Source organism: Chlamydotis macqueenii, chromosome 4 (assembly GCF_036417535.1).
Source record: "Chlamydotis macqueenii isolate bChlMac1 chromosome 4, bChlMac1.mat, whole genome shotgun sequence".
Taxonomy (NCBI): Eukaryota; Metazoa; Chordata; class Aves; order Otidiformes; family Otididae; genus Chlamydotis; species Chlamydotis macqueenii.
In genome coordinates, this window is record NC_141559.1 from 82,146,728 (window position 1) to 82,172,079 (window position 25,352).

A 25,352-nucleotide genomic window follows, 5' to 3' on the forward strand; every position below is an offset into this window, starting at 1 on the left:
CAGAGCTAACATGCTTCCTCTGAAAAACAGATACGGAGAATTTTCCTTTTTAAGTCTGCAAGAGTGGTGTAAAGACAGGATCAGCTCCCACAGTGAAATACAGGAAGGTCTGTCTTTACAAAGCCATTGCCACACTGTGTCTACACATTTTGTCAAAGTCTCTATGGATTCATGAAATGAATTGGCAAGGGTAAGTAAAGACCTGAACAACTCCTGAATTCACAGGCAAATTTTCATTGACTCATTTCACAAAGGGCTATTGATACTCAGGTAGACCTCCCCACGGATGTTGATCTATTTGCACTTTGTGTTTAAAGTTTTTGACAGGTTCACACAAAGAGATTATTACAATACCAGTGATGGAGCAAAGAAAAAAAAAGAAAGCATGAGGAAAAGCATCAGTGGAAAGACTACAGTGCTCAGAGAAAGGCACGCTTGAATTCACATAACAGATTTTTGAGCAAGCGTGTACAGTACTACATGTGATGAGACTTTGACAATGGTACAATTAATTCCTTGGGATTTTTCCAGTTGTCAGAAGTCAGACAAAGAACATTCTGGCTGTAAAAATGGAGGAGTGACAAGAAAAATAGGACATCTGCACTTCTGTGGCAAAGGTCCAAGAAAGTTAAATACAAGAAGCTCCAAACAAGTAGACCATACAAAGCTGTCCTCTGAAGATGCTGTTACGAGTATATTTAATAAACAGGCAAATCAAATGACACAAGTTGCTCAGAGTAGAACAGCCAACCATTAATAAAACTAGGAACATCACCCAGTCTTGACTGTTGCCCTATTCAGCAGGCTATAATGACTCAAAAATACATAATGTTGGTGAGAAAAGTGGATATATCTCTTGTGTGAAACGCAGTGACTCAAAAAATACAGTCACTTCTGATTTTCTCTGTTCAAGGCATTTGTCACTAACCAGCCTCTCTTGAACTGCTACAGCCACCTAGCAGAGTTTTTAAAAGTGTTTTCTGTTATTGCTAGAGGATCTAGAAGAGAAGGAAAAAAGTTCTAAATCACAACAGGAAGGCTAGCGTCGGGGAGGACACCAAACAACCACGGTTTATCCAAGACAGAGTGCTGTGTAGCTCATAACAGTCTCTCAACAAGACTGTGGGGTCTCCATCCTCGCACATTCAAAACTCAGGTTCATAAGATCCTGAAAAAGCTTCATCCAACTTCGAAGCTCACGAGCAGTGAGTCAGGATCAGATGATCTCATAAGGTACTTTCCAACTGAAATAATTCCATGAATCAATTTCTGCTTCAGAGTGGGAATGGAAGAAAATGAAAAACATTAACTACTTACTTCATATTTCATTGTAAAGAAGCCATCACCTCCAATTCCTTCCAGTGCAAAAGCCTGTACTATTGGCCACTTTTCAACAATGAACATATCAAATATCTGTAGATGACCTGGAAAAGAAATGTTTTACAGAAACATTCTCTCACAAACACTGGCAGTTTGACCTTCTGTAAGATCTTAGAGTTGTTCTGAGATTCTAATAAAGGATCTCAATTATCCTGTCTTTGTAAAGCTTAAAATCTGCAACTGAAAACTAGTTTTTTTTATGAAGACAGTAGCTTTTAGAAACTCCTTTCTCTGCAACCCAAATTTTGTCCGTTTTTTCCTACTATCAGTCTAGTAAAGGATATTGTCTCCTTGCAAATTTCACTCCAAGACCATTAGCAAAACCACGTCCAATAAAATTCAAGATAATAAACATGGAGCTTTGTTTACTCCAATTTCTTCAAATATTTGGCCTTAAGGAAAACACTATTGACATCATCCCCGTGTTAATCAGAATTTTAAGTCAGGGAAGAGGAAAAGTTATCAGCGAAGGCGTATGCCATCTCAAGTGTGACTACCATCCTTAAGCTACACACCTTCTTTAAATACTTTCTAACAAAGAACCACCCTCGTTCCCTCACGCTCTGACCAATTAATGATTTTTCAGGCACTCGGCATATTATGCTTTCCTCAAGAGGAAGAATTAGGATACAACAAAAAGTAGGAATAACAAAAAAAACATCAAAACTCAATTAGCTTGGTTTGAACTTACACGGTTCAAGAATAGAAAGGAATTTTTTTGTTGTTTGCTTGCCTCTCACCTACAGTACTACAGATCAAAAGCCCCACACGCTCACGCTGCACAGTGAAGCACGTGCACTGCACTGCTTTTGAATTATTCACTGCTGGCGACACTGCAAAGCACACTTCACTGAACAATGCAGGATTACACTGTCCAGGCTGCAAGGCTGGCTGTGGATCATAACAGGAAGTCATGCAGTCCAGTTTTTTGCAGCGTTAAAAAAGGAAACTTGCATAACGAAATGTTTATTCTTCCCTTACATAAAGAAGTATTTATCTGGAGCCCCCATCTGAACAGAGAACTTCTATAGCAGCAGAACACACTACTCTGAATGCAAATTATTTCTTTGCCTCACACTGTGAGCATCCACTTTTCAGATGAAGTCTAAGGGCTTACATTTTTCAGAAAGAAACACGGCTCTTAAGTGAAAAGAGGCTAAAAGGAAGCTATTGACTTATTAATGCTTATTTCTTACCAAAGGCGTGGAAATCTTCATTCCCTGAACTGCATGGCTTGCACACTGCAAAACACTTTTTTCTGTAGGCATAAAAGAAGTGAACGCACCTTGGCAGCTGTACGGAATACCAATGCGGCTGCAGTCGCGAACCATGTCTACAAAGCTGGAGATTTTGAATTCCTCTGCAACTTCTTCATCTTCATACTGAAAAGAAATCATTTTAAATAATCCAATTAGGCAAATCCTAAACAAATTTTGTTAGTTTTGCACTGAAGAGAATATGTATTCTACTGATTTAATTTCATAGCACATGTAATCCACTAAAATATTACCTACAGCTTCCAGAAGCTAAAGAATCTCTTTAGCCTCTGTATTTCAGAAACTCCATCATGGCAGTGATGTGTTTAAGCCAATCTAAGTTGTTCTTTAAAAAAATCAAACTTCAGAGCAAGGTTTTTAATAAGGTTATTTGAGGGCATATTTGTATACTTTATTTTTAGCTTTCAGTGAAGTCTTTCAAAAACAGCTACTAGATTCTGGACAATTTTAAGCAACAAGATATTTTGAGAATACCAATTGATATGCCACAAAAAAATTTTCCACTGATGAAAAAAAAAAAAAACGAAAATATCACCAGTGTCACAACACTAAACTGGGAAAGCCAACCGACAAGATATGCCTCTGGCCACAGAACAAGCAATGAGAACCAACTGCTGTCTGAGGGAGAGGTAGGCGCAGGAAAAGGAGGAGGAAAGATGAGGAGACACCACCACGCAACGCTATCTTGCTGTTTCACACTAGGAGCAGGCTGAAGTTGCCTGAAGACTTCAGCAGAATGAAGAGCAGGAGGGAAGAACAAGTATCATACTTACGGCTCAGAAAAGCATAAAAACTAGACCGAAGAGAAATCACACACAAATCATTTTTATAACAGAATAAAACCCTAAGAAGGCTCTCTGATTTTTATCTGAAAAGGTACAGTTTAGCAGCAAGTCTGAAACCAACAGGCCTAGCTGGGTACTTCAGGAGTCACATTCTGGAGCAAGATCAGAAGGCAATGGTGTTTTGCCTTTTTTTTTTTACATCACAGTGCTCTGAACTTCATATCAAGTTAAATTACATGATTATGAACTTTTTGCATATAGCTCTTGTGAGCTTCAGGGTACACTCGAGAAATTTATTTTAAGAACAAGTTGTTTTAAGACAAGCCTGAATTTAAGATGCAGCCCAAGTTCCTCCATGGTGTGTTCCTTCTTCAGTCCTGGGAAGTCAGATCAAAGTCTGGGTTCAAAGCCAAGCGCCAAACAACTGCCAGTTTCTCAAGACTTAAAATTCCATTTGAATAAGAACTTGGTTTTTGGCAGGGGGCTAAAGGTTTGCTCACTATCTGCTCATGCAGGTATAAATACAGCCCGTTCCGTAAATGACACTCAAAGTTTACGCAGTATGCATCAAATTTCAGTGTCGGATCTTATTTGGCCATTTTAAAAATGCGTATTCTTTAATAATATGTTTTTTCTTCCAATAACTAGGATATTCACTAAAATACCTACGGTCTAGTTAAATGCAAGTAGAAAGGAAGGAGAGGCTATGGGTTTTGCCAGATTCATCAAAAGCTGCACAGAGCCAGGTACGGCATTGCTCTATTCATTTATAAAACTCTTCAGCTTTTTTTGGTTTCATTTTTACAAAAGCAAGCCAAAATTATTTCTACCACTGGAAAAAAAAAAAGCTTAAAAGCCACTACAGGCAACCCTCCGGTAAACAGGATGCACGTAAAGCCTGACACAGCAATGTTGTTTTATTTCTCTTTCGGAAGTAATCTAGGAACCTGTCAATTCTTACACATTAGAAACATGACTGCAAGTGCATCGCTCAGCTCACTCACACAAAACAGTAACCAAGCTAACTTTGCATTTTCAGCTTCAGAAATCAAACTTTCCCATTCATTTCCACAAACAGCGAGGCATATGGTTTACCTTTCCAGTTACACCACTGTTTGAAGCCAGTACTGCGTGACTAAGGTTACCATTTGCCACAGTACATCACAGAAAAGCCCATAAGCAAATGCAGTTTGGAATCCAAGAGCTGAGATCGCAGTTGTGCTAGCAACAGTGTGTTAAGAACTACTCCATTCTTGATTCCAAAATGCACGCGTTTTACCACCGCCAGGAATGCTTCAAGATTTGCCCTTTCAGCAGGGATTTTGGCAACAGAAAAACCTTATGAAGCCAGGCTTTAGATTTTGCTATGGCATGCTTTAACCTGTAAGCTCAGCACTCATGAGACTGGATCTAGAGCTTCTGGGACCTATGTACAAGACAGACATGGACAACCTGGAGCAAGTTCAGTGGAGGGCCACCACGACCATCAGTGGGTTGGAGCACTCGTCCTACAAGGAGAGACCCAGGCTTGTTCTGCCTAGAGCAGGCAACAGCTGGACCTCATAGTTGCCTCCAACACCCACAAAAATGTTCTTGGGATGGTGAAGCCAGGCTCTTTGCAGTGGTCTGCAGTGGCAGGATGCATGGCAAAGGTATCATTTAAAACAAGAGAGGTTCGGATTGGATAAAAGGAAACACTTTTTCACTATTAGGACAGTCAGGTAATGGAGTAGACAGCCAAGAAAATTTCTGCAGTCATCATCCTTGGACGCTTTCAACATCCAACTGCAAAAAAACCTCAAGTAACCTTATCTGATGTCATCACTAACCCTGCCTCTAGCAGGAGGCTGGACAAAGCGATCTCCAGAGGTCCCTTCTAACCGGAATAATTTCCTAATTCTGTGATCTAAACTATCAAACAGCCACATAAAACCACAATCAGTCATAAGCTCTATCACTTTTCAAGCTGGAAATGCAAGGAAATATAAAGGTTTCTCTCCCTGACCTCCCCACTCATTCTTCCACCAGCCTCACCCATTGACATTGCAGGTATTTCCAGTCTCAACTGGAATAAAATTCTAATATTCTACACCTAGACAAACAATACTTTTATTTTGTACTCCTCTAACAGCACTTCACTACGATAAACATAGCTTTTCTAATATCATCTTGACTTTTAAATGCAAGATGAAACTCACATCATTCACATGGTCTTGAAGAGCTGAAAGTTAAAGTGAAAATACATAATCAAGTTGCTTGACTTTAAATGGCTTACTAAGCCGATCTTTTCTAATATTCTAAAACTACTGGCATACAACACATTAAAACACTCCTTTGGCAGCAAATAAGGCTGTCATTGGAAATCTCAGTGCTGACTGGCGTATTTGATTCAGATTCTGCCTTTCTCACAACCCACATGTTTTTCCTCATTAAAGATCACTGACTCATGTCAAACAATAGTAATTAGTGGCAGAGGGGAGTAATTTGTCTTCATGCTCCGACAAATACAAAGTATTAAAAACATACTCTTCTTGCACACCTTCGTAAAATGATTAATACCTAGATATATATGCAGATCACTCCCCGGCTGAGTATGAAAAAGAAAAAAGGCTTCCAGAAGGAATGTTAAAAAAAAAAAAAAAAAAAAAACCGAAGTTCTACTTTGAATATCAGTTCATTAGCAATTCTCATCTGCATTCGTTTCCCACTCACCTCATTTTCAGTCAGACAGTGAAAATGCAAGTTCCTCCAGTACGCCACATATGGCAAAAGATGATTATAATTCACAGGGTTACAGTACAGATGGACACTGTCACGTTTTACTAATATGATTATATCTGCAACAAGCAGAACAAATATTATTTCAGTATCAGGACTCCACACACACAGAAGAATTATATGGACACAACCCCCCCATCCCTAGAAACTGAACAGAAAACACTTTTCCTATAACGTTCCTAACTCCCACAATACAAGAACTGTTTAACTATTTGAACGTAGAATCATTCCCCACTTCTTTAAAAAAAGAAATAGTTGGCAGCCATATACAGTTCCAAGTACAGCAGTACTGAGCAGAACAATTGTGGGTTTATTCTCAAGTCTTGCACAGAACTTGCATCAGCCTGTCCCTTGAAAAGCCAAGAGTGTTGGCGCAGAGTCCTTACAGAGCACTTACAAAACTCTAAACGATGGTTGCTCTTGCCTGGGATTATATCAGAAGGTTGCTCCAACCGAAAACGAGCACTGCAGCCTATGGGGCAGATATTTAAAGTTTCATGCAAATAAGGGAATAACAACCTATGATCACAGTGACCGGTCACCTTTCAAAGACTAAAAAGCGAGTTAAGGAAGAAAAAAAAAAAAAAAAAAAAAAAAAAAAAGTAAAAAAGAGCTCAAGTATTTTAGAACTCTGGAGGTATGATCACACACTAATTAATAACACATGTACATACATACCGTGACTGAGTTAGGACTTCTCATAATGGGATGTTTTTGTCTCGGTTTAGAACACCCAGAGGAATGTATGGAGGGGGCACACGTTTAAAAACAAGAGCTCCTCAGCAGGATTTTTAAGAACAGTTTTTCAGGTGTACATACAAAACTAGAGATTTACTGACTTTTTTTCTTGGGTGTTTTTTTTTTTTTTGAGATACGTCCCTTTTTCTGCTCACTCTCCCTCCAGAAAGACTGAAGAATAGGTAAAAACGCTGAGTACGTTACTCACCATCAAGAACTTCTTCAGGAAACCCGGTTCTTTCAAAGTCGTTGTTATTCTGGTTATACAAGCCAAAAAGCAGGTAATTTGCCAGTTCCCTGCAACCTTCATTGTACCGACTGTCTATTCCTGTGAAAGCAAAACCATATGTGAAGCGTTACGTGTCCTAACATCATACACCTGTAAAGTTTGTTTTCTTATCTAATAAGAGAACTTTAAAACAGGAGTATTAATTCAACTCCTTTTCCATAGTCAGTGGGCACCTATGCCCGTTGAACATTTTGGGAAAACAGAGTAGGGAAAAAGGAGTTTTTGCAAGGTTATTGCCACACACTGACATTCCACTCTTGACCTAAATCCACAGGCATTGCTTCAAAAAAAATCAATAAGTCTAGCTTTCTGCAGTGCTCTGCATCAACAAAATTTCAATTTTATCTGGTAATTCAAACTTTAACATCTGTCTGTATGCTGTATGCGTTCTAATTAATATGTTCTTGATTGAAGCTTCCTAACAAACTAATCCCGTGACCTAAATCTCCTGCTTTAGAATACATGATTAAACATTATCTCATCAGTGTTATAGCGCAATCCCTGAGTCACCAGAAAGCCAGTGTGGGCTCCTCACAAATCATGAAAAGATACTCTGGTAAAACATACGGTATACAAAGAGCTTCCAAGGAAAGCCTTTTCTGGTCTTCGGGAAAATAAAATTAAAACAACTGAAGATCTGAAGCGCGAAGAGATAGAAGATGAATACAAAAAGAAAGGAAACAGGCCACAGATTTAGGAAGTACTTTCATCTCTCTGGAAGGCAGTCACAGCCATAATTCCTAATTGTACTGTAATAAATCAAGTTTTATCCAAAAGCAAAACTATGCATGAAGTTGACAGAGGTCAGTATTGACTGCTACAGAAGTTCCCATAAATACCAATGTCAAGTTTTCCCACCAAGTTGTATCAGGATAGAGTTGGATGGCTGCCAGTAAATCAAGATGTGTCACCACTGTCCCAAGGAGAGATGGGTACACTGATAATGTAGCAACACAGACTGGATGCCTGAGGTTCAGGACCTGCATCGGGAACCGAGCCACCCAAGAGCCACCTGAACTTACCAGAAATTGCAACAAACACTATGTTCTCCTAATTATTTTCCTTTTTTCAAGATTTAAAGTGCTAACCAGATGCCATGTCTACATCCAGCTACTGAATCCCACAACTTAATGAACTCCCCTGTTTGTTTAGCAACTGGCCTTTGGATAGCTCATGTACATTCCAAGATACCAGATACTTGGTCTGAGGCTACAGAGGAGACAAATTCAAGCACTGCAAATGATGATGAACCTTCATAGGACTGTTCCTCGCTCACAGCTTCATGGTTAATGGTACCAGTGCATTGCAATCCTTCAACTGTGCTGGGAAAGGGCAAAACTGCGTCACATCTGCCCCAGCCTCCCCAGCCCTCAAAAATCTTCCCCACCACAACTCTTGAATCCTCATTCCGCTGCTATCTAGCTTCTAGCACTGATCTCCCATTCATACAAATACATCCTTGGAGCACGCTCTTTTTAAAACACGTCACAACTCTGCGTGTTCGGAGGCATCCCTTGGCAAAGGGAGTATGAAGAGCCTTAGCAGTCAATCTAACTCAGGTCATGGTATCGGTAAGACTCAGGTAAGTAATGCTCAGACCCTGTCACTCATTTTTGCCCCACTGCTACAACGTTCTGTCTTCGCTATTCCAATAATTTTCTGCATAACCAGACTGCCCTGGATCTGGGAACTCAAGAGAGACAGGGCGCAAAAGAAGGAGAACACGCTGTCTCCATTTTATTTACATTTTCAGCCCCACGAAAGCAGGCACATCAATGTAATCTAGAATTCAACTCAACACACTAATATTGGTGCCAAAGTCTTTAGGCGGGATTTTAGTTACAATCAAGTGTGGAGACTCTATTCTTCCAGGCAGCAACCACTCCATTGTTCTGGGGAACTCCATTTAAACACAGGCTCCTTGAAATCAGCTACAGCCTTGGAAAGCTAGCACACACAAGGTCCTGAAGACAATCTGTTTTACTGATTACTTGCCTAACTTAGGCAACTTTTGAAACCAATCGGATGGGCAATAATCTAGCACAAAGCAGGAGTTAGGACAGTCCCTTTCAGTGGCAGCAAGCTGTTAGACCAGTTGATCTGCAAGCAGCATGACTGGTGTTTCACAAGCAAACATCACCTCTCATATCCAGTGTTCATCTACCAAGACACCTTCAACTACGGGCCAAACGGCACGGATGAAAGCAGCCATGACATTTGCACTTTTTCCTTTCATGCTCTTTGCGAGGGTCTCCAAAGCTTGAACAGACAAGGCGGTGTGCTCAGGGACAGGCTACAGAATAACACCCAGTGAAGCAGAAAATGGAACAGATTATTTTCAAGTCTGGAAGTGCAGAACAAAAATGAGAAAAGAAAAAATATGTCACCATCACTATGAGTTTGAGGTTTTATCTGGGTGCACTAGCTCTTCTCCAAGCTTGAAGCTGAAAAGATCTCCAAAGCTAACGACCAAAACTTCACTTGTTCAGTTACTGACAGAAGGAGGGGGAAGAGAAGACAAAAAGAAGATTCTAACAAAGGGGGCAGCTGATAAGCTTAACTCTTATAACAGAGGACACGGGTGAATTTATTGCTTGCAGAGCACTGACAGGCATTAGCCGACCATAAAACTATTAACTCTGTAGAATACTTGGTTTCTGTGTTATTTGGGGTGGGTTTTTTTAGTATCCAGTACAGACAGGAGCTTACATAGTGAGGCTTTAATATTATTCTACAGAAACATATGGAGTTAAGTGAATAGATATAGTTAGCGGAAAATAAACAGGAAAGGAAACAATGACAGAGATAAGATACCTCCAGAAACCCTATCAGGACTCCTCAGCAGAACAATGGGGAAAGCTATTAATTAGGAAACCCCCACGCCTGTCTCCAGCTGAGCTGGGAGTTCAGTAACTCCCTGTCTGTTCCCAGCTCATCGCAAGGGTGTAGTTAGACAATGAGCCAGTCTAGCAGCTCACTGGGAGCCATTCCTGCTCCTTCGCCTGCACGCACCGCTTATCTGACCTTGCAAGAAGCTCATTCAGTTTGCTAAATTGGCAGAAAGCTAGTTTGGCCAAGTACGGGGAAAAATTAAAAAAAAAAAAATGTCTGCTTAGTGCAAGATATCAAACAAGCACCAGCAATGATGCAAAATGCACGTGGGGAGGAAACGGAGTTTGCAAGAAGTATTCAGCTCAGCCACCTCTCACATCCGGGACTTTACAGTTGCTAAGCTGACATAAACATAGCCTACAGGTAAAAAAAGTCCTGCTTTTTGTCCCAGCCACGCACTTCTGACACACCCTTGAGTATCAAAACAAAGAATAGTTGTTTCCTAACACATTAAACAGGCATGGGAGGTCCAGGGACACCAGGGAGGCAGCAGGAAGGGGAGGCTGGAGAGAACGGCCAGATCACCATTAGACAGCTGCCCAAAACCAACATGCACTTGTGGAACTGCCATCTAAAAGAAGGAGCACAATAATAACTAAAATACTCTCCGTTGGGAAAGGGAACGGGATGAACGATCAGTCCAATGTACCAAATGTAGGTGAGGTTGCTTCCATATCCTCAGAGCAAGAGCTCTGTGTAGGATGGATATAAAAAGCAAGGCAAAATACACGTAAAGATTCACCGGCACAGCCTCTGAAGCATTCCTATCTTCTTCAGTAAATACCAAGATCTGTAAAAAATTAGCTTAGCCATGCTGAACTGTGAAACAGTTTGAGCTACAATCAGATTTATAGATATAACCTACTGAAACTAAACACACACCCTCAGAAATCAGATCCACTTAACTCTGAGCTGAAAGTCTCTGTTGAAAGGTAAGATGCAAGAAACACCACTGTTAAAAAAAAATAGTTTAGAGTATAATTGAAGTAGTTTGCTATACTGTTTCCTTAGCAACTCCAGCTGAGACATCATAGCTTTTTAGAGACACTTGACATGCCAACCTCCAAATTTCTTTTTCCTGCCAGCTGTGATGTCTTTTCTCCCCAGCAAAGAATGCAGGAATGGTACCATTCATCCACTTCAAAACAAGATTATAGGATTCTTTTAAAAAATCAGCTGTAACTACATTTAAATAATTTTATTAATAACTGCTCAGTTCTCACGTCTCTCTGGAATCTTACGATGTTTTTAATTTCAGTATAAGCATTAACCTACTTGAAGCGAAGCTATGGAAGTTTACATTGTTTTTACCTCACAGTGCAGTACGTAAAATTAAAGTTGGAGTGAGGGAAAAGCATTAAAGACATTAATTAAAGACATTAAAGACAGCCGAGTGAAATATAACATGCACTGACTGTAAAAAACGTAGTTGTAAGACTCCATATTTTTGGTCAGCCCAACCTTGTATCTGAAGACAGATTTAATGCATTTATAAGAGTGACGTGCCAGCTTAATCCGAAGTTACGTGAGCAATTCGGCAGGCTACGTTAGACAGGTCAGATTAGACAACAGTCCCATTGTGGGTGCTGAAAGAGATTAGGGCAAAGCACAAGCCTAACAACAAAACACGCTTCCTATATTTCCGTAACAGAAATGCTTAATTATGGAGAGGTATGGTCTTGTGCATGGACTTACATACTCCACATTACACTGAGGATTACACAAAGCAATTCCTTTTGCCTGCAATGCCTTCCCTAAAGCTGTAAGATGTTTTGAGTGACTCTTCTTTGCTTGGGACTTACTGCAGCCTCAGAATTAATAACGATAAAAAAATATTACAGTGACAATGGTGAGATGGCCCACCTTGACATATTTTATTAAATTAGACTAGCATCAAATGCAAAAAAAAACCAAGTACTTAATCCTGTATGATTACGTTTCCTTGGAAGGTTGACACAGTGAGCTCACAGACCTTCTAGCTGTGAAGTTACTACTTAGCCAAAGACTTCTGAAACTCCTACCCTAGAGAACGCGGGATAGGAAGAGTCATGTCATACAGCAGGCATCGACCAAAAGAGAACTAAGTTATAAACATTTACAACTGTTTTGTATTTCAGTAAACAAGCTTCACATTCTCTTGTTACATCATTAAAAAAAAAAAAAAAAAGAAAAAAAAAAACCAGAAAAAACCCCAAACCCAGGCTGTTCTATCACTTCTTAATGCAAGCTCATTACTACACACAGCTCCTTTAGGGCTACATTAAACTTCTCCATCTTTAACTGTAATACATTATTTAAACAATCACTCCTCAGTGCTATTCTCTAAGGAATTTCCATCATCATTCCTGACTTTTTCCTTTAATATCTTGATGCTGATTATATCATTAGAAACAAGAGTCAATGTTACCTGCAAAAATGATATTAAAGCAGTACAAAAAAAAAAAATCTGTTACTTTCCTGCAGCATACTTGCACACGTAGCTCTATTTCATACCCCCCTTTTCTCCCAATCCCAGAGGAAATAAAGCACAAAACCACATGCTGCTTATACGCCACCATTTGGCTTGCAACTGCCTACTGAGTTTCTCACGCGACTCTTTAAATGCATTTTTAATTACTTCTCCTGAGGAAACACCTCCCTCCCTCCTCTTAAACTCAGGTTTTATTAATTCTGTCAGTTTTCTGATTATTCCCCGACTCCCAACATCTCTTACAAGCCAAGCCTGCTCTCAACCACCACCCCCCATAGCTCTGCATCTCATGATCCCCAACCTTGGTGCTCCTCTGCTTTTCTCGACTCCCTTAACCTCAGCACCTTCTAATCCCTTCCACTTCCCTGCCTCCATGGGGAAACCAGCTGCAACGCATCTGCCTTCATCCTTGAGCTTTCAGGTCAAGCACCAGCTAGAAAGCAAACACTGCCCAGACAGCTGAATGTGTACTCCAAACAGATATGGATCGAATGCTCCCCATCTTTCCTTCAATTTGGATGTTAACAAAGATTCTCCCTTCCCTCTAGCCACTTAATTTCGATGAGGCTTGGAAGAACGTTGGTATCCCTATCACTGTTGTAGCAAGTTTGCCTCAAATCACTAAATAGGCCTAAAAATTATTCAGAGAGAAAAAGAGCGTAACAACCAGGTAGTCCTGAGAAGCAGGGCTGGGGCTTGGGGTAGGAAGGAGGAGATGACCTTCATCATTCTGAAACTCATGGTATCTTTGTCAGTACAGCGAGAACAAAAAGGAGGCGAGGGAGGGGAAGTAAAACCAACCTAAAATGCAAAGGATTCCATCGGGTTGAGATTTGCTGCTCTGTGTCAGGATACTCTGAATGTTTCGAAGGCGGCTGCAGCTGCAAAAAAAAGAGAATTGATCTTTAAGGTCAGTGTTTTGAAGTGCACAAACTAAGCAGGCTAAAGAGTTGACCCAGCTTTTTACCTTTATTATATAAACTACGTGAACACAGTTCAACTTGGGTATCTGTTATCTGAAATACACTTAAATCCCATCTCAAACCACCCCCAGATTATTTATTTTTGTCAACTAAAAGTACATAGCCCTGAAAGAGGACTAGCACACGTAACTACCCCTTCTAACCAAGTGCCCTATTAATCTCTAATAACCTCTAGCAAAGATTTCTGTTCAACTTTCCTCTCATCAAGCCAGCAACACTCCTTTCTCTACCAGAGAAGCAGATCGCAAAGCAACGTGGGGCAGAAAGCTGACAAGGGAAGAGGCTGCAGCATCTCCTACACCCCAGAGGAGTTTGCAAAAGATGATTTTCAGCACACCCAGCACCTTCAGACTGCTCCCACCCTGTGTAACTCCATAACACAGACACATCCCAGACCCCCTACAAGCTCAAAGGGATCTTTGTAGGGGAGAAGGGGGAGAAGAGGGCTCCATCCCCCCTTGCAAACCTGCAGGGTCTCATCCTTGTCCTCAGTCAATAAAGCACCAGTGTCACGCTATCTGCGGTGTCCCAGTGATGCTTTTGCTCACCAGTACGGTGAGGACTCAAATGGGTCGCCCTGTCATTATTACAAGTACATACACAAGCAGAAATGCAGAACCAAGGGAACTTCCAGAAAAAAAATAAAGCAATTTGAGTGAGCACTCTGAGATAGACAGCTCTTGACCAGGAGATCTCTTATAATTTCAGTTCCAGGTACTCCAGTTTTCCCTTGCACGTGGCATTACTCTCTAGAATTTTACTTAAACTAGCGAGTGCCCAGTCAGGAAGTAAAACACAGCCCAGAACAACTCTAAATGAGTTACTTAGTGCAAATTATAAAAGTAGGAACTTCTGCCCCTCCACGCCCAAAGAAACACCCAGATCATTTTCCTAAGGCACACGTTACCTTTCTCATAACTTTCGTATTACAACCATGATTTTTTTTCTAAAATGAACAGTTAGGGAGAATTTTAAATTTAAAGTATAATCTTTGATAATCTGCCTTAAAAAGAAATGAAACAATACCAAGTCTTGCCAAGATTTTCATAATTAAAAGGAATTATTTATTATGTGCAGTTTAATTTAGTTGTCCAATACGTATCTTTAAACCAGGGAAAAAAATTCAGCTACAACAGACACAGAGAGCAACATAATTCATGCTTCTAGGCAATATTTTGTGAGCTTGTTTTAGTACAGACAGAAGGCAAGAATTTCACTGCTGATATTACTCAATGTGCTTTCTTGTTTATAGTCTTGTTTACATAACTAGGAGCTGATCAGCTCTAGGAAACAAATGTCTCTTACAGCAACACTGCAACGGAGCTAAATTTATGATCTGGTCAGATAAACAAGAATTCCTATTTGCATTGTTACTTAAGCCAAGTAAAAAGCGAATAGATCTTTTCAGTAATATCACAATTATCACGCTCTGCTTTCTCCGAGAGACAGAGTGAGCACAAAAGCCTTACGTTATAGCTAATCTAAGTGCAATTCAAACATCCACAGTAAAGGACAGACAACTTTTGAAGATACTTTCATAGCAAGTACAAAATCAGTGCAAACCACTCCATTGTTTCCCCCCCCCCCCCATTTTAGGTTGGCTACTTGAGTTCTGAATCCCTCAATTCTTCTATTTGCCACAAACTTTCCAACTCATATTACATGCTGGACTGTACCACAGCCCACTGTATGTATGAATGGATGTTTTGATCCAGTCTGAGATATAGAAACAGAAATTAAAGCCACCGATGACAGCAAAAAGACACCTAATCAGGTTCTACCAGATGTTGGTGCCCATGCTATGAAAGAAACACTGAATTTCATGCCGCACATTTTAGTAACTTCTAATTATTAGTTCTTTAAGACCTAACCTAAAACTGTAGCTCGCAGCCATCCACATTTAAGGTTTTGTATCTTATTCTGGAAGATATCATCCCACCACTAAACAGGACCCCAGACTAGCTAGGTGAGAGACGATCCACTACGGCAAGCTCCTATTTTTATACTTCTCATGTCAAAAGACCAAGAGGAGAAAAAAAATGCTAGACTCTTCATTGTAGGTACGAGCAAATTTGACTTATTTCATTTGATAGATGCAAACAAGCCTACGGTTGTTTAAGGACCAGCTCCAGACAAGCAGAATGTCTAGAGTCTCTGTAAAACACAAGAGAATGGAAGCAACTTTTCGTACACACAAAGTCCACATAACAACAAAAATGCTTTTCAGCCTATGTGCAAAGGGTCGTTCAAGAGAAATCCACGCGTCCCGAAACTCCGAAGGACAGACTGAAGGGACTGCGAGAAGGGATTTCTGCGATGACACGAGCAGCGGCTTCCAGACTGACTTTATGAAAGCATTTACCGTATCAGAGCATGCACCTTCCCGCTTCTGCTCAGAGTGAGAAAAGAAACTGTCATTAGAAAAAAAATATTAGGAATGCTTCCAAACTGAAGGCACAAGAGGTAGATTTTTTAATCAACTCCTGTCAGAAACAAGACGTAAAAATCCTGCTACTACTGGTGTTCAACTTCTGCTCTCAAGGCAAATTTAAGTAATTCTCCCGCCAAAGACGGGTTTGTCTGGATTGTAAAACATTTTTAAAACCTCTTACGCATTATAAGCACAGCACAAATACATATATTGATTTTGCTATCAATTTTTTTCCCCTTCTACTGATCACTTTTAAAAGAAAGGAACGGTTCGAACTCAGACACAGAACATGCACGGAAACTCCTTGTAACAAACTCACGGGGAAGATACTCTCATGTACTAAAAAATATTATTATGTGATACAACTTAAGTTATTCCTAAGATCTTGAAATTTAAACTTCACACTAACAACTCTGACAAAAGGGAGATCTGATCAAATACATTTAGCACCTGAAAATGAGCGTAACAAGCCTGTGCAACGGGACCAGAGCAGAGCAAAGCAAAATTCAGAATTTTTTTATCTTCTTGAGCCCCATGAAAGCATTTTTTTAAAATCTGTTCAAATAATGTGTGGTGGAGGGAAAAGAGGAAGAGGAACCGAAGGAGAAAAGTTCTTGCATGTTTGTTCTGGATTTTCAAGTTGTGATTTAAGGTTTGGAATTTTACTCTCCTAGAATGACTTTCAGTATCTTTCACAGATAACTGTAACTTTGGTGCACCCCTTAAAAAAAAAAAAATTCAGATTGAGCTGCTAAGAAATATCTGCCAAGCGCAGCTGAATGGCAGTGCCACACTTCCTTCAGGAGACTGTCCTGACATAAAAGGAAAAAGCCCAGGGCAAATTATATGTTCAATATTTCTTAGTGACCATAAAGATGTTTATTTCAATCATAATATTAAACAGCCTTCAGCAGAATATTATTCTTTGCCTCATTTAAAAAAAGTTGTTTCTACGAACGAAATCTTTGGAAAAGCTTCTTCACAGGAACATTTCCAACATCATTTTGAGTGTGTATAAATCATTATATTCAAAGGTTGACATTAAAAACAGATGACTTCTGTGTCTGAAGAAAGAGGTTATTCAGAAATGGTGAAGAGGATAATTAGAATTCTTACTACATGCTTTTAAACAATGCCGGGTAAACCGTGTATAAAGTCAGAGAAAAAAAGACGGCATTTTCTTGCATTTCGCATTAAACAGTCATCTGCCAAAAACAAAGAAACCATCCTGGGAACAAAATTCCATGACTTTTCCCGTCTCCAAAGCAAGTGCTCTAGCAAGGGTACTGACTTTTACTCCTTTTCATTTTACCACAGTAATCCAATTTCAAACAGAAACCAAGAAGAACGACTTCCCCACAACTGCGTAACCCTTTGGGCTTCGGAACGCTTCGCTGGAAGATGTGGCTCTGGATCCACCCACGTACGCAACCGCCTCTAAATTTTACAGTAGCTTGGTGCTGAAAAATCAGCATTAGGTGGTTCGACAACACAATCACATGAAGCCTTCCTATGGAAACCCCAAATTCCTGGACTTCAGTGAGAGGTTGGACAGGACACGAGCTGCAAGCTCCTTAAACTAGGTCTATTCCAACCACATCCAATGAGACCAGCACAGACAACCAGACTGGTTTAGAAGTGCGTAAGGAGCTGAAGTAGGCGAAATGAGAATTTTTCCAGCGCCCACGTTTGAACAGAAGACGCGATTTCTACATCGGCTTAAGGCGGGACAAGAGCCCACGGTGCTGCAAGGGTCGGTCTCGCCCTTCTCGTTGCCTTTGTATCTGCACTACCAACCTCAAAGCCATGCGTCAGGTCAGACCAGCTGACGGATCCAAACAAACTCTAGCCTAGGAACGAAAAAAAAAAATACTGTTTCCAAACACCAGCAAGCTGATCTGACTGCTGATGAGGGCAGGTCAAAGGGCAAAGCCACATTTTGGGGTGACATCTGGCAATGAAGTGTGCGTGGGCCAATTAAGAAACTATACATCGAGGTACTTGAAATTCTGCTAATCTTGGACTAGATCCAAAAAAAGGGGAAGATAATTGACAGTCATTAACTTCTAAGAATTAGCGCTCATCTGTTCTCATGTCTTCATACTAATTATGCAAAGTACCTTGCTGTACAACAGTCCGGCCTGTCACAACTTCGTCACAGGCACGGCGCTGCATGTTGGCAAATAAAGAGAATATTAACAACTGTCCCTTCCTCAATCAGAGGGGACAAATGCATTTTTTAAATAATGCCACACAGTATTTAAATTTTCATTTTATTTGTTTCCACAACGCATTATTTTCTTCTGCATCCCTTTCTGATAGCTGAATTTATTCTGTGCACAAGCTTCCTTTTCTTGACATTGTAATCCAGCAGTACTAAAGCAGCAACGATTGATCCCTGATTGATTCCCGATTGATTCCCACAGGCTGGCTTACCATAAGTCTGGAATGGCCGCTGCTGCGGTTCACATGCGACTCAGCTGACAAAGGATGCGATTTCCCTGCGTTCAGTATGTTGTGCTTCATATTGGCAGATGTTACGCTCCTCCCCCACAAAGGCTAGGCAGCCTTAAAAACCCACACGTGGTAAAGCTTTGATAGATAGCAGAGAACAAGGGGAAAAAAAAATCTGAGACATCCCTGGCAAGCTTGTGCAAATCCTCACATTAACAAGGCTCATCTTCAGGGAATGACTTGAATAGATTCATCCTGTCTGCCCAAGACAGACACTGGTTTTAACATTATGTACTTGATTTAAAAATAAATTAATATAATGGAAAGATAAAATAGTTCATTTTTTTTCCAGATCTCACTTCTCGTTAACCCGCTGCTACCACCATCTATTTCCACTCTACCCTCAAAAAAATCAAGTTTATTTTTCACGGGCCTTTCCTTGACCTCACAATTTCTACCAGAAACATTGTTATCGTCTGCTTTTATTAGAGAACAGGATTTCCCTGGATTTCCCACATTGTGACGTTATCACCGTCTTAATACATTCCTGAAAACAGAAACCAGACATCAGACTGGGTTAAAGACACTCAGAATTTCAAAAGCAGTTTATTTGACATTTACTATCTAGCTTGAACAATAACATGCTTTCTCAGTTTCATTTTTTTTTCTAGGCTCACCAAAATAACTGGTTTACTGCTTGGCACTCACAAAAGAATGGCATTCACCCACCTTAAAATACATGACAATTTTCCAGCTATTTTCTAAATTTCTCTACAAACGTAGGGAACTTGACTGCAAATAGGAAATCTAGCAATTTCAAAAACACTTAGGTTTAGGAACAGTAAGTAGCAAATACTAAAACTGGATGTAAAGGAAGAAATTTCAACTCTGTGAGCATTTTACAGGACCAAATTTCTTGCTTATTGACTTTAAACGGAGAGTAATATTCAATTTCTTAATTCAGAGACCCCAAAGAGCACAGGAACAAGCATGAATCTCTCCTCACTAAAAATTTAAGACTACCTGGTGCGAATTACAAGCTTTTTCAGGATCTTCAGGACTTCGGCACGTCTGAACAGCAGCACTATTTATTAAGAATGCACATCCATATTCACACTGGTATTTTCTGTAACCACGCTGGATAGTGCAGCCCTTCGGCGTACTGGTTTACTGTAAGCAGCTCACAGACTGGGCCTCAACATCAGCTAACGGGCTGGAAACGAACTTCTTCCATGGGTGCAATCAAATGACAGGTTGCCCATCACCTACCCAGGCATACTGGCCAGTCAGCCCTGCAGCCTCAACGCATTCGTCGTTTAACAGACTGATTTACAAACACCAGCTCTGCATTTTCACTTTCTTAAATCGCAGCATGCTAGAAGGCACCAACTACTCCTCAAAAAAAAAAAAAAAAAAAAATCATTTTTTTTACACTGAGGGTGGTGGAACACTGGCCCAGGTTGCCCAGAGAGGTGGTGGATGCCCCAACCCTGGAAACATTCCAGGCCAGGTTGGCCGGGGCTCTGAGCAACCTGATCTGGTTGGAGATGTCCCTGCTCCGTGCAGGGGGGTTGGACTGGCTGGGCTTTGAAGGTCCCTTCCCACCCAAACCCTTCTGTGATTCTATTACCACCTGAGAAAAGGACAACATTTGAGGAAGCCGGAAAGACTAGCAGCTGGAGTTTCATTATTCTGCCACCAGTCAGTCTCTGACCAGCAAGACAAGGCGAGCGTCTGGCACTTCAGCAGAAATCAGAAGCGAAGCCACAGCGCCTTAAGACCAAATTTACTTTCAGAGCCCATTACCGGGCCACAGCCACTGCAGCCACAAAGCACGAAGCCAGATGCTTTGCCCTCAGTTCAAGCTGAACGACCGCGAAGGGGAAACTTTGGCCGAAGCTCCAAAGGCTGCTGCGTTAATGCAATAGCTCTGCTCCTCTCCTCGGCAACTCTTCCTTCCCAAGCACTTTTTCTACCTTTCTATTCCTATCAACTGTATAGTCCCACGTCCCTCTCAACTTTGGCTGCAGCCTAGCTCTCATTAGACCCGCTGCCATCTTCCCTAACATGGCAGAAACCCATCCACATTCACGGCTTGTTTCTCTTTTTTTTTTTTTCCCCCCCTCCTGTACTTCAGCGAGCTAAATTAGCTCCCTCTTTACATAGCTAAAATACAGCACATTCCTTTAAGACATTTCAGTGAAACCACGCTATTACAAAATCCTGAACCCCAGCATCATTACGTAAGGAACACATGGATACAAACTGTTAATCTTTCAACGCAGACGTGCCCCCTGTTAAAACTGCTTGGGAAACCACAACAATTCTTCCATCCCTGCACCACCATGCTCCCAAACGCCCCACCGACTGCTCCTCTGAAGCCGTAGGGAAAAAGCCACGTACTTAACCGCTACGTGATTACAACCAGAACGGTTTAGAGGATGAGAATATTAGGCATACAGGCAGAGACAACAGAAAAATTAACCCAAGTACTCATTTTCCATCTCTCCACAGACACATGGTGAGAACTAATCTGTATTACATTACCAACGTGAGTAATTAATCATGAGGATTTGCCTACTCTATTTTACACAAAGGTAACGCAAAATTGGGTGGGTCCAGAGCCCTCCCAAACAGAACAAATTCACACTGATGTTAGATGGTGGCATTTAACAAAAGCACGTCACAGAAATTTTGTTCAGAAATGCCTGTATTCTTAAGGAAAACACTCGTTCACCACTAAACACAAGACACATGAAACATGACATCACTTTCTAAAAAGGCATATCCTTCTTTGGGCAACACTCATCTCTTAGCTAAGGGGTTTGTTTGGTTTTTTTTTTCCCTTTTTTATTTATAAACCCATTCTTTACTTGCTTTTGTTGTTACAGTGCTGAGGGTCGCCGTGGTAAGTGCCAGCTCCCAACACACCAAACGGCAGACCAAAGCTCTGAAGTATGTGGAAGAACTCCAAGAATTATCTCCGGCCGTTTCTCTATTCTTTATATAGTCTTAAGAATTTTTCCATTCCTGTTTGGGACTTGGGGGTAGGAGGAGGAGGAGGAGGGTAACGGATTGTTTTGTTTTAAGTTATTTTTATTAACTGCCTGCTATCTCCTGACCGCTTGGGAAATTTATTGCAAACACTGGCCTCCCTGCCTCCATCTGGCTTGGAAAAAAAAACCAAAAAAAAAAAAAAAAACTGCACAAGAACGAATGTTGAGGAGGAAAAAAAATTAACGGATGGCATGCCTCCTACAAACATGCCAAATTACAGACGCTGTCTGGATCTCCCAGTGGAGCCAAAAAGCTTGCAGATGTTCACAGAGAGTCTGAGTGTTCTCATGACAACTCTAAAACAAGATCTCTGATTACCAAAATCACTCATAAAGAGAGAGGCGTGAGTGGAAACCATTTTCTCTTTCAGCCTTTTTTCACCATCTTGGTACTGAGCATGCATTTTTAAATACTTTCCAGCTATAAACAAATACTAAGCTCGTTCTAAGCAAGTAAGATTAATTTATTCAGTGAAAAAAATGATTTGAAAAGGTCACTTTTCTTTCCCTTTTACGATCATTCCGTTTCTAACGGCGGGCAGGGAAGGAACATAACCATCACAGAACAGCCATGTTCGTGTATTTCAAGCAAACAGAACGACCTCCATTTCTCTGTCACAGCGCAGAATTCCTCAGTTCACAGGCATATTGTCTGAAAAGTAAAAAAGCTTTTCTTCCCTCCCTGAACAAAATACCAAAACCTTTTTTTATTTTTTTTTTTAAGTAAAAGCTACAGCAAACATATAACCACTTCAATGCTCAGGTAGCTTGGCCAACTGTTTGTGATTCACACACAGTTCTGCAATCGACGTGCAATGTCCCTGTTACTCTATTATCTGCCTTCACACTGGTGAACACTTCCACGTATTGTGCGGCAACTATCGAAAGCATCAAGCGCTGCAGTTCCTGGGTTGTTCTTTGTGATATTCAGGCACTTCAGATAACACACAGTAGCCTAATACACAAAGATGGGTGCACCTTAAGTCTTTAGAAGGAAATAAAGCTTCAGCAACCCAAGGATACCTGAGCTGACACCTGAGCTCCCATAGAGCCAACGCTATTCTCTGACACGTCTCCACGCCCCATCTCACGTTCCATCCTCCACACTTCCGAAGCTCTAAGGATGTTATCGCCTTCATACCCTCAAGCAGTTCTCCACAAGCCACCCAGTAGGTGCCCACACAAACACAGAAACTCCTCTCCCAAGTACCTACCCCTACCCTAATTCAGCTTTCCTACCTTTCCCCAAGCCTTTTTTCCCAACTTCCAAGGTAGCCCCGCGCTCGTCCCCTCCCAAACCAGACCCAGGCTTTGCTCCCTGCAATAACGCTATTCCAAGGCCGCTCTCTCCAGACCAGCCCCTCTCCAAGGCCCCCAAAGCTCTCTTTTTCACCCCCCAGTCCATCACAGCCTCCAGCATGCCCTCCTCCAGTGGGATTCAGGATTTGCCAACCCCTACACCTGCAAAGCCGAGTCAGGCCCCTGCCCGCCATCCTGGCACGGCCATCACCGCTTCTCTCCCAGTAGCCACCTACAAAATCAGCCACCCCCCAGCGACGGCCCATCCCTTGGCCCCATAGCCCCAGCCCTTCACATGCCACTCCTAATGCTCCAGCCCCCCACAACCACCCCAACCTCCTTAATGACTCCAAATCCCCCTGCAATACCCCCCAAAAATCCTTAATGCCCCCTGCACACAACACCTCTCCTTATCGCCCCCAACCCCCCATTTTAGCCTGCATCAGCCCCCCCAAAACCCTTAACAACCTTCCCGCCCCAACACCCCATTTTCCCCCCAGTCACCACTTCCACTGCCCACAGCTCTCCGAACACCCCAATTTCTCCCCCGCCAAACCTCTTGACGCCCCCAACCTCCTCCCCATCAACTCCCCCCAAAACCTCCGCACCCTCCCTCCTCCTCCTTTCACACCCCTGCCCCGCTCCATACAGCCCCTTCAACACCCCCCGGCCCCTCAGTGCCCCCCAACACCCGGCCCCACCCCACCAGCACCCCCAGTGCAGCCCAAAGCCCGGCCCTTCCCTCTCAGCTCCCTCCCCCCTCCCCGCACTCTCAACGGTCCCCGCTCCCCGTTACCTGACGAAGGCCTCGGCGGCCCGGGGCCGGCGCGGAGAGGGGCGCGGGGCCGGCGGGAGGAGCGCGGAGCGGCCGCACAGCGCCATGGCGACGGCGATGCGGGGAACGGGAGCGGGCAGCCGGCACCACCGCGGCCGCTGCGCCCCGCCCCGCACGCACCAACGCGCTGCCCGCCGCAGGGAGGAGGGGGGGGGGAGCAGCGGCAGGGCAGCGCCGCCGCCCCCTGTCTTCGCTTTTCAGGCCGCGCAGGATTGAGCCCGAACTTCTCTCCGTCGCCTACGGAGCGGGGCCGGGAAGTTTGCTACAACCGACAAGAGCTGGGAGGAAAAAAAAGCGGAGGAGACAGCTGGTTCCCCCCCTCCGGAATGCATGGGCTCGCCCAACTCATGGCCCCCGGCGCAGCGCTCACCCCCCCGCAACCCGCCGCTCATGGGCGCGTCCAACGCGCACGATAGCCCCCCCCTCCCCCCGCCCGCTGTGGGTTCGCCCGGACCCGGAGCCCCCCGAAATACTGCCCGGCCCCCCAAACGCCCTAGGGCACAGGGGCCGTGCTCCAGCCCCGCATCACCCGCCAGCCCTGCATCCCACCGCGCAAACCCCTCCCCAATTACCGTTCCCCCCACGCCACCGTGGCGGCACCACCCTCCGAGGGGAGCCCCCAGCACCACCAGTACATCCCACGGTCCATCTCTCGTTACCCCCCCAAAAATACCCCCCCTTTCCCATCAGCACAAGTCCTGCTACCAGCACAACCGCCCTCACGGGCTCCTTTTATTCCCTTTACACCCTAAATTTGGAGTTTTGCCTCCTGTCCTGCCCGGTTTGCGGGTGGCAGCCTCCCCACAGGCTCAGGCCTTCAACCCCCTCTTCCCTGATCTTCCCCATTTTACCCTTATTCCATCTTTCCGCCATCCCCTCTGGCCTATGTGTTGCATCATCGCCAAAAAATAAATTTTAAAAAATGAGCCAACACGTCCAGCTTCCTGTACTGTGCCAGAGCAAGGGTTTCCGATCCTGCACGTGAACACTTCCAGTGGAAGATGTCCCTGCTCCTGGCAGGGGGGTTGGACTGGATGGGCTTTGAAGGTCCCTTCCCACCCAAACCATTCTGTGATTCTATAAGTGTCCGTAATTAAAAGACTAAGGGTCAACATGATGTGTGGAAGGATCTGGAGCCAGGGTTTCATGAACCACGCAGGGGAACATGGCTTGAAACCTATTAATCATGGGGAACACATCCTCCTCCTCCATCCTCTCGCCTTGTCGTAGCCCAGGAGGAAAGGGAAGCTGTCCCGTGGCACAACAAGAGGTTGAGCAAGCGTCAAGGAAAACCGAATTTGCTGTCGCCACTCTCAACCCCCCATGTGGTGTTTCCCCCCCTCTGCAGAAAGCCCAACGTTAATCTGCGATGGCGCCGGGTCCCCGTTAATCACCCTGGCTCCTCGCCCTTGGTGGAGAGCGAGATAAGACCACTCGTCTTATTTTAATTACACCAGTATTTACCCAGAGCAGCATAAAACCCTAAATCTTCAGCCTTTGGGTGTGATGGAGACAGGGGCCGCTACGAGCAAACTCCTTTTTGCTTTGCAATGAACCCCAATGCAAACATGGAGCAGGTCCAAGGGCTCTCATGCACACCTTGCTTTTAACTCCATGCAGGCGAGAACACGTTCCGAAGCATTATTTCTTTTTTTTTTTCCCCAAAACCAAATTGGACTTTGCTC

At 42.9% G+C, this 25,352-nt stretch overlaps 1 protein-coding gene across 2 annotated transcripts in view; it reads right to left on the minus strand.

Moving 5' to 3' along the window:
* DNAAF9 (dynein axonemal assembly factor 9) overlaps positions 1-23,755 on the minus strand; it is a 76,154-nt gene extending 52,399 nt beyond the window's left edge. For both annotated transcript variants that reach the window (XM_086746504.1, XM_086746503.1), the window contains exons 1-6: positions 23,629-23,755; positions 13,411-13,490; positions 7,167-7,286; positions 6,155-6,279; positions 2,666-2,762; positions 1,318-1,424 (exon numbers count right to left, since the gene is read on the minus strand). In XM_086746504.1, coding sequence (XP_086602630.1) covers positions 1,318-1,424; positions 2,666-2,762; positions 6,155-6,279; positions 7,167-7,286; positions 13,411-13,490; positions 23,629-23,714 — 615 coding nt within the window. In that variant the 5' untranslated portion in view covers positions 23,715-23,755. The remainder of the gene's footprint in view (positions 1-1,317; positions 1,425-2,665; positions 2,763-6,154; positions 6,280-7,166; positions 7,287-13,410; positions 13,491-23,628) is intronic.
* Between the last annotated feature and the right edge of the window lie 1,597 nt (positions 23,756-25,352).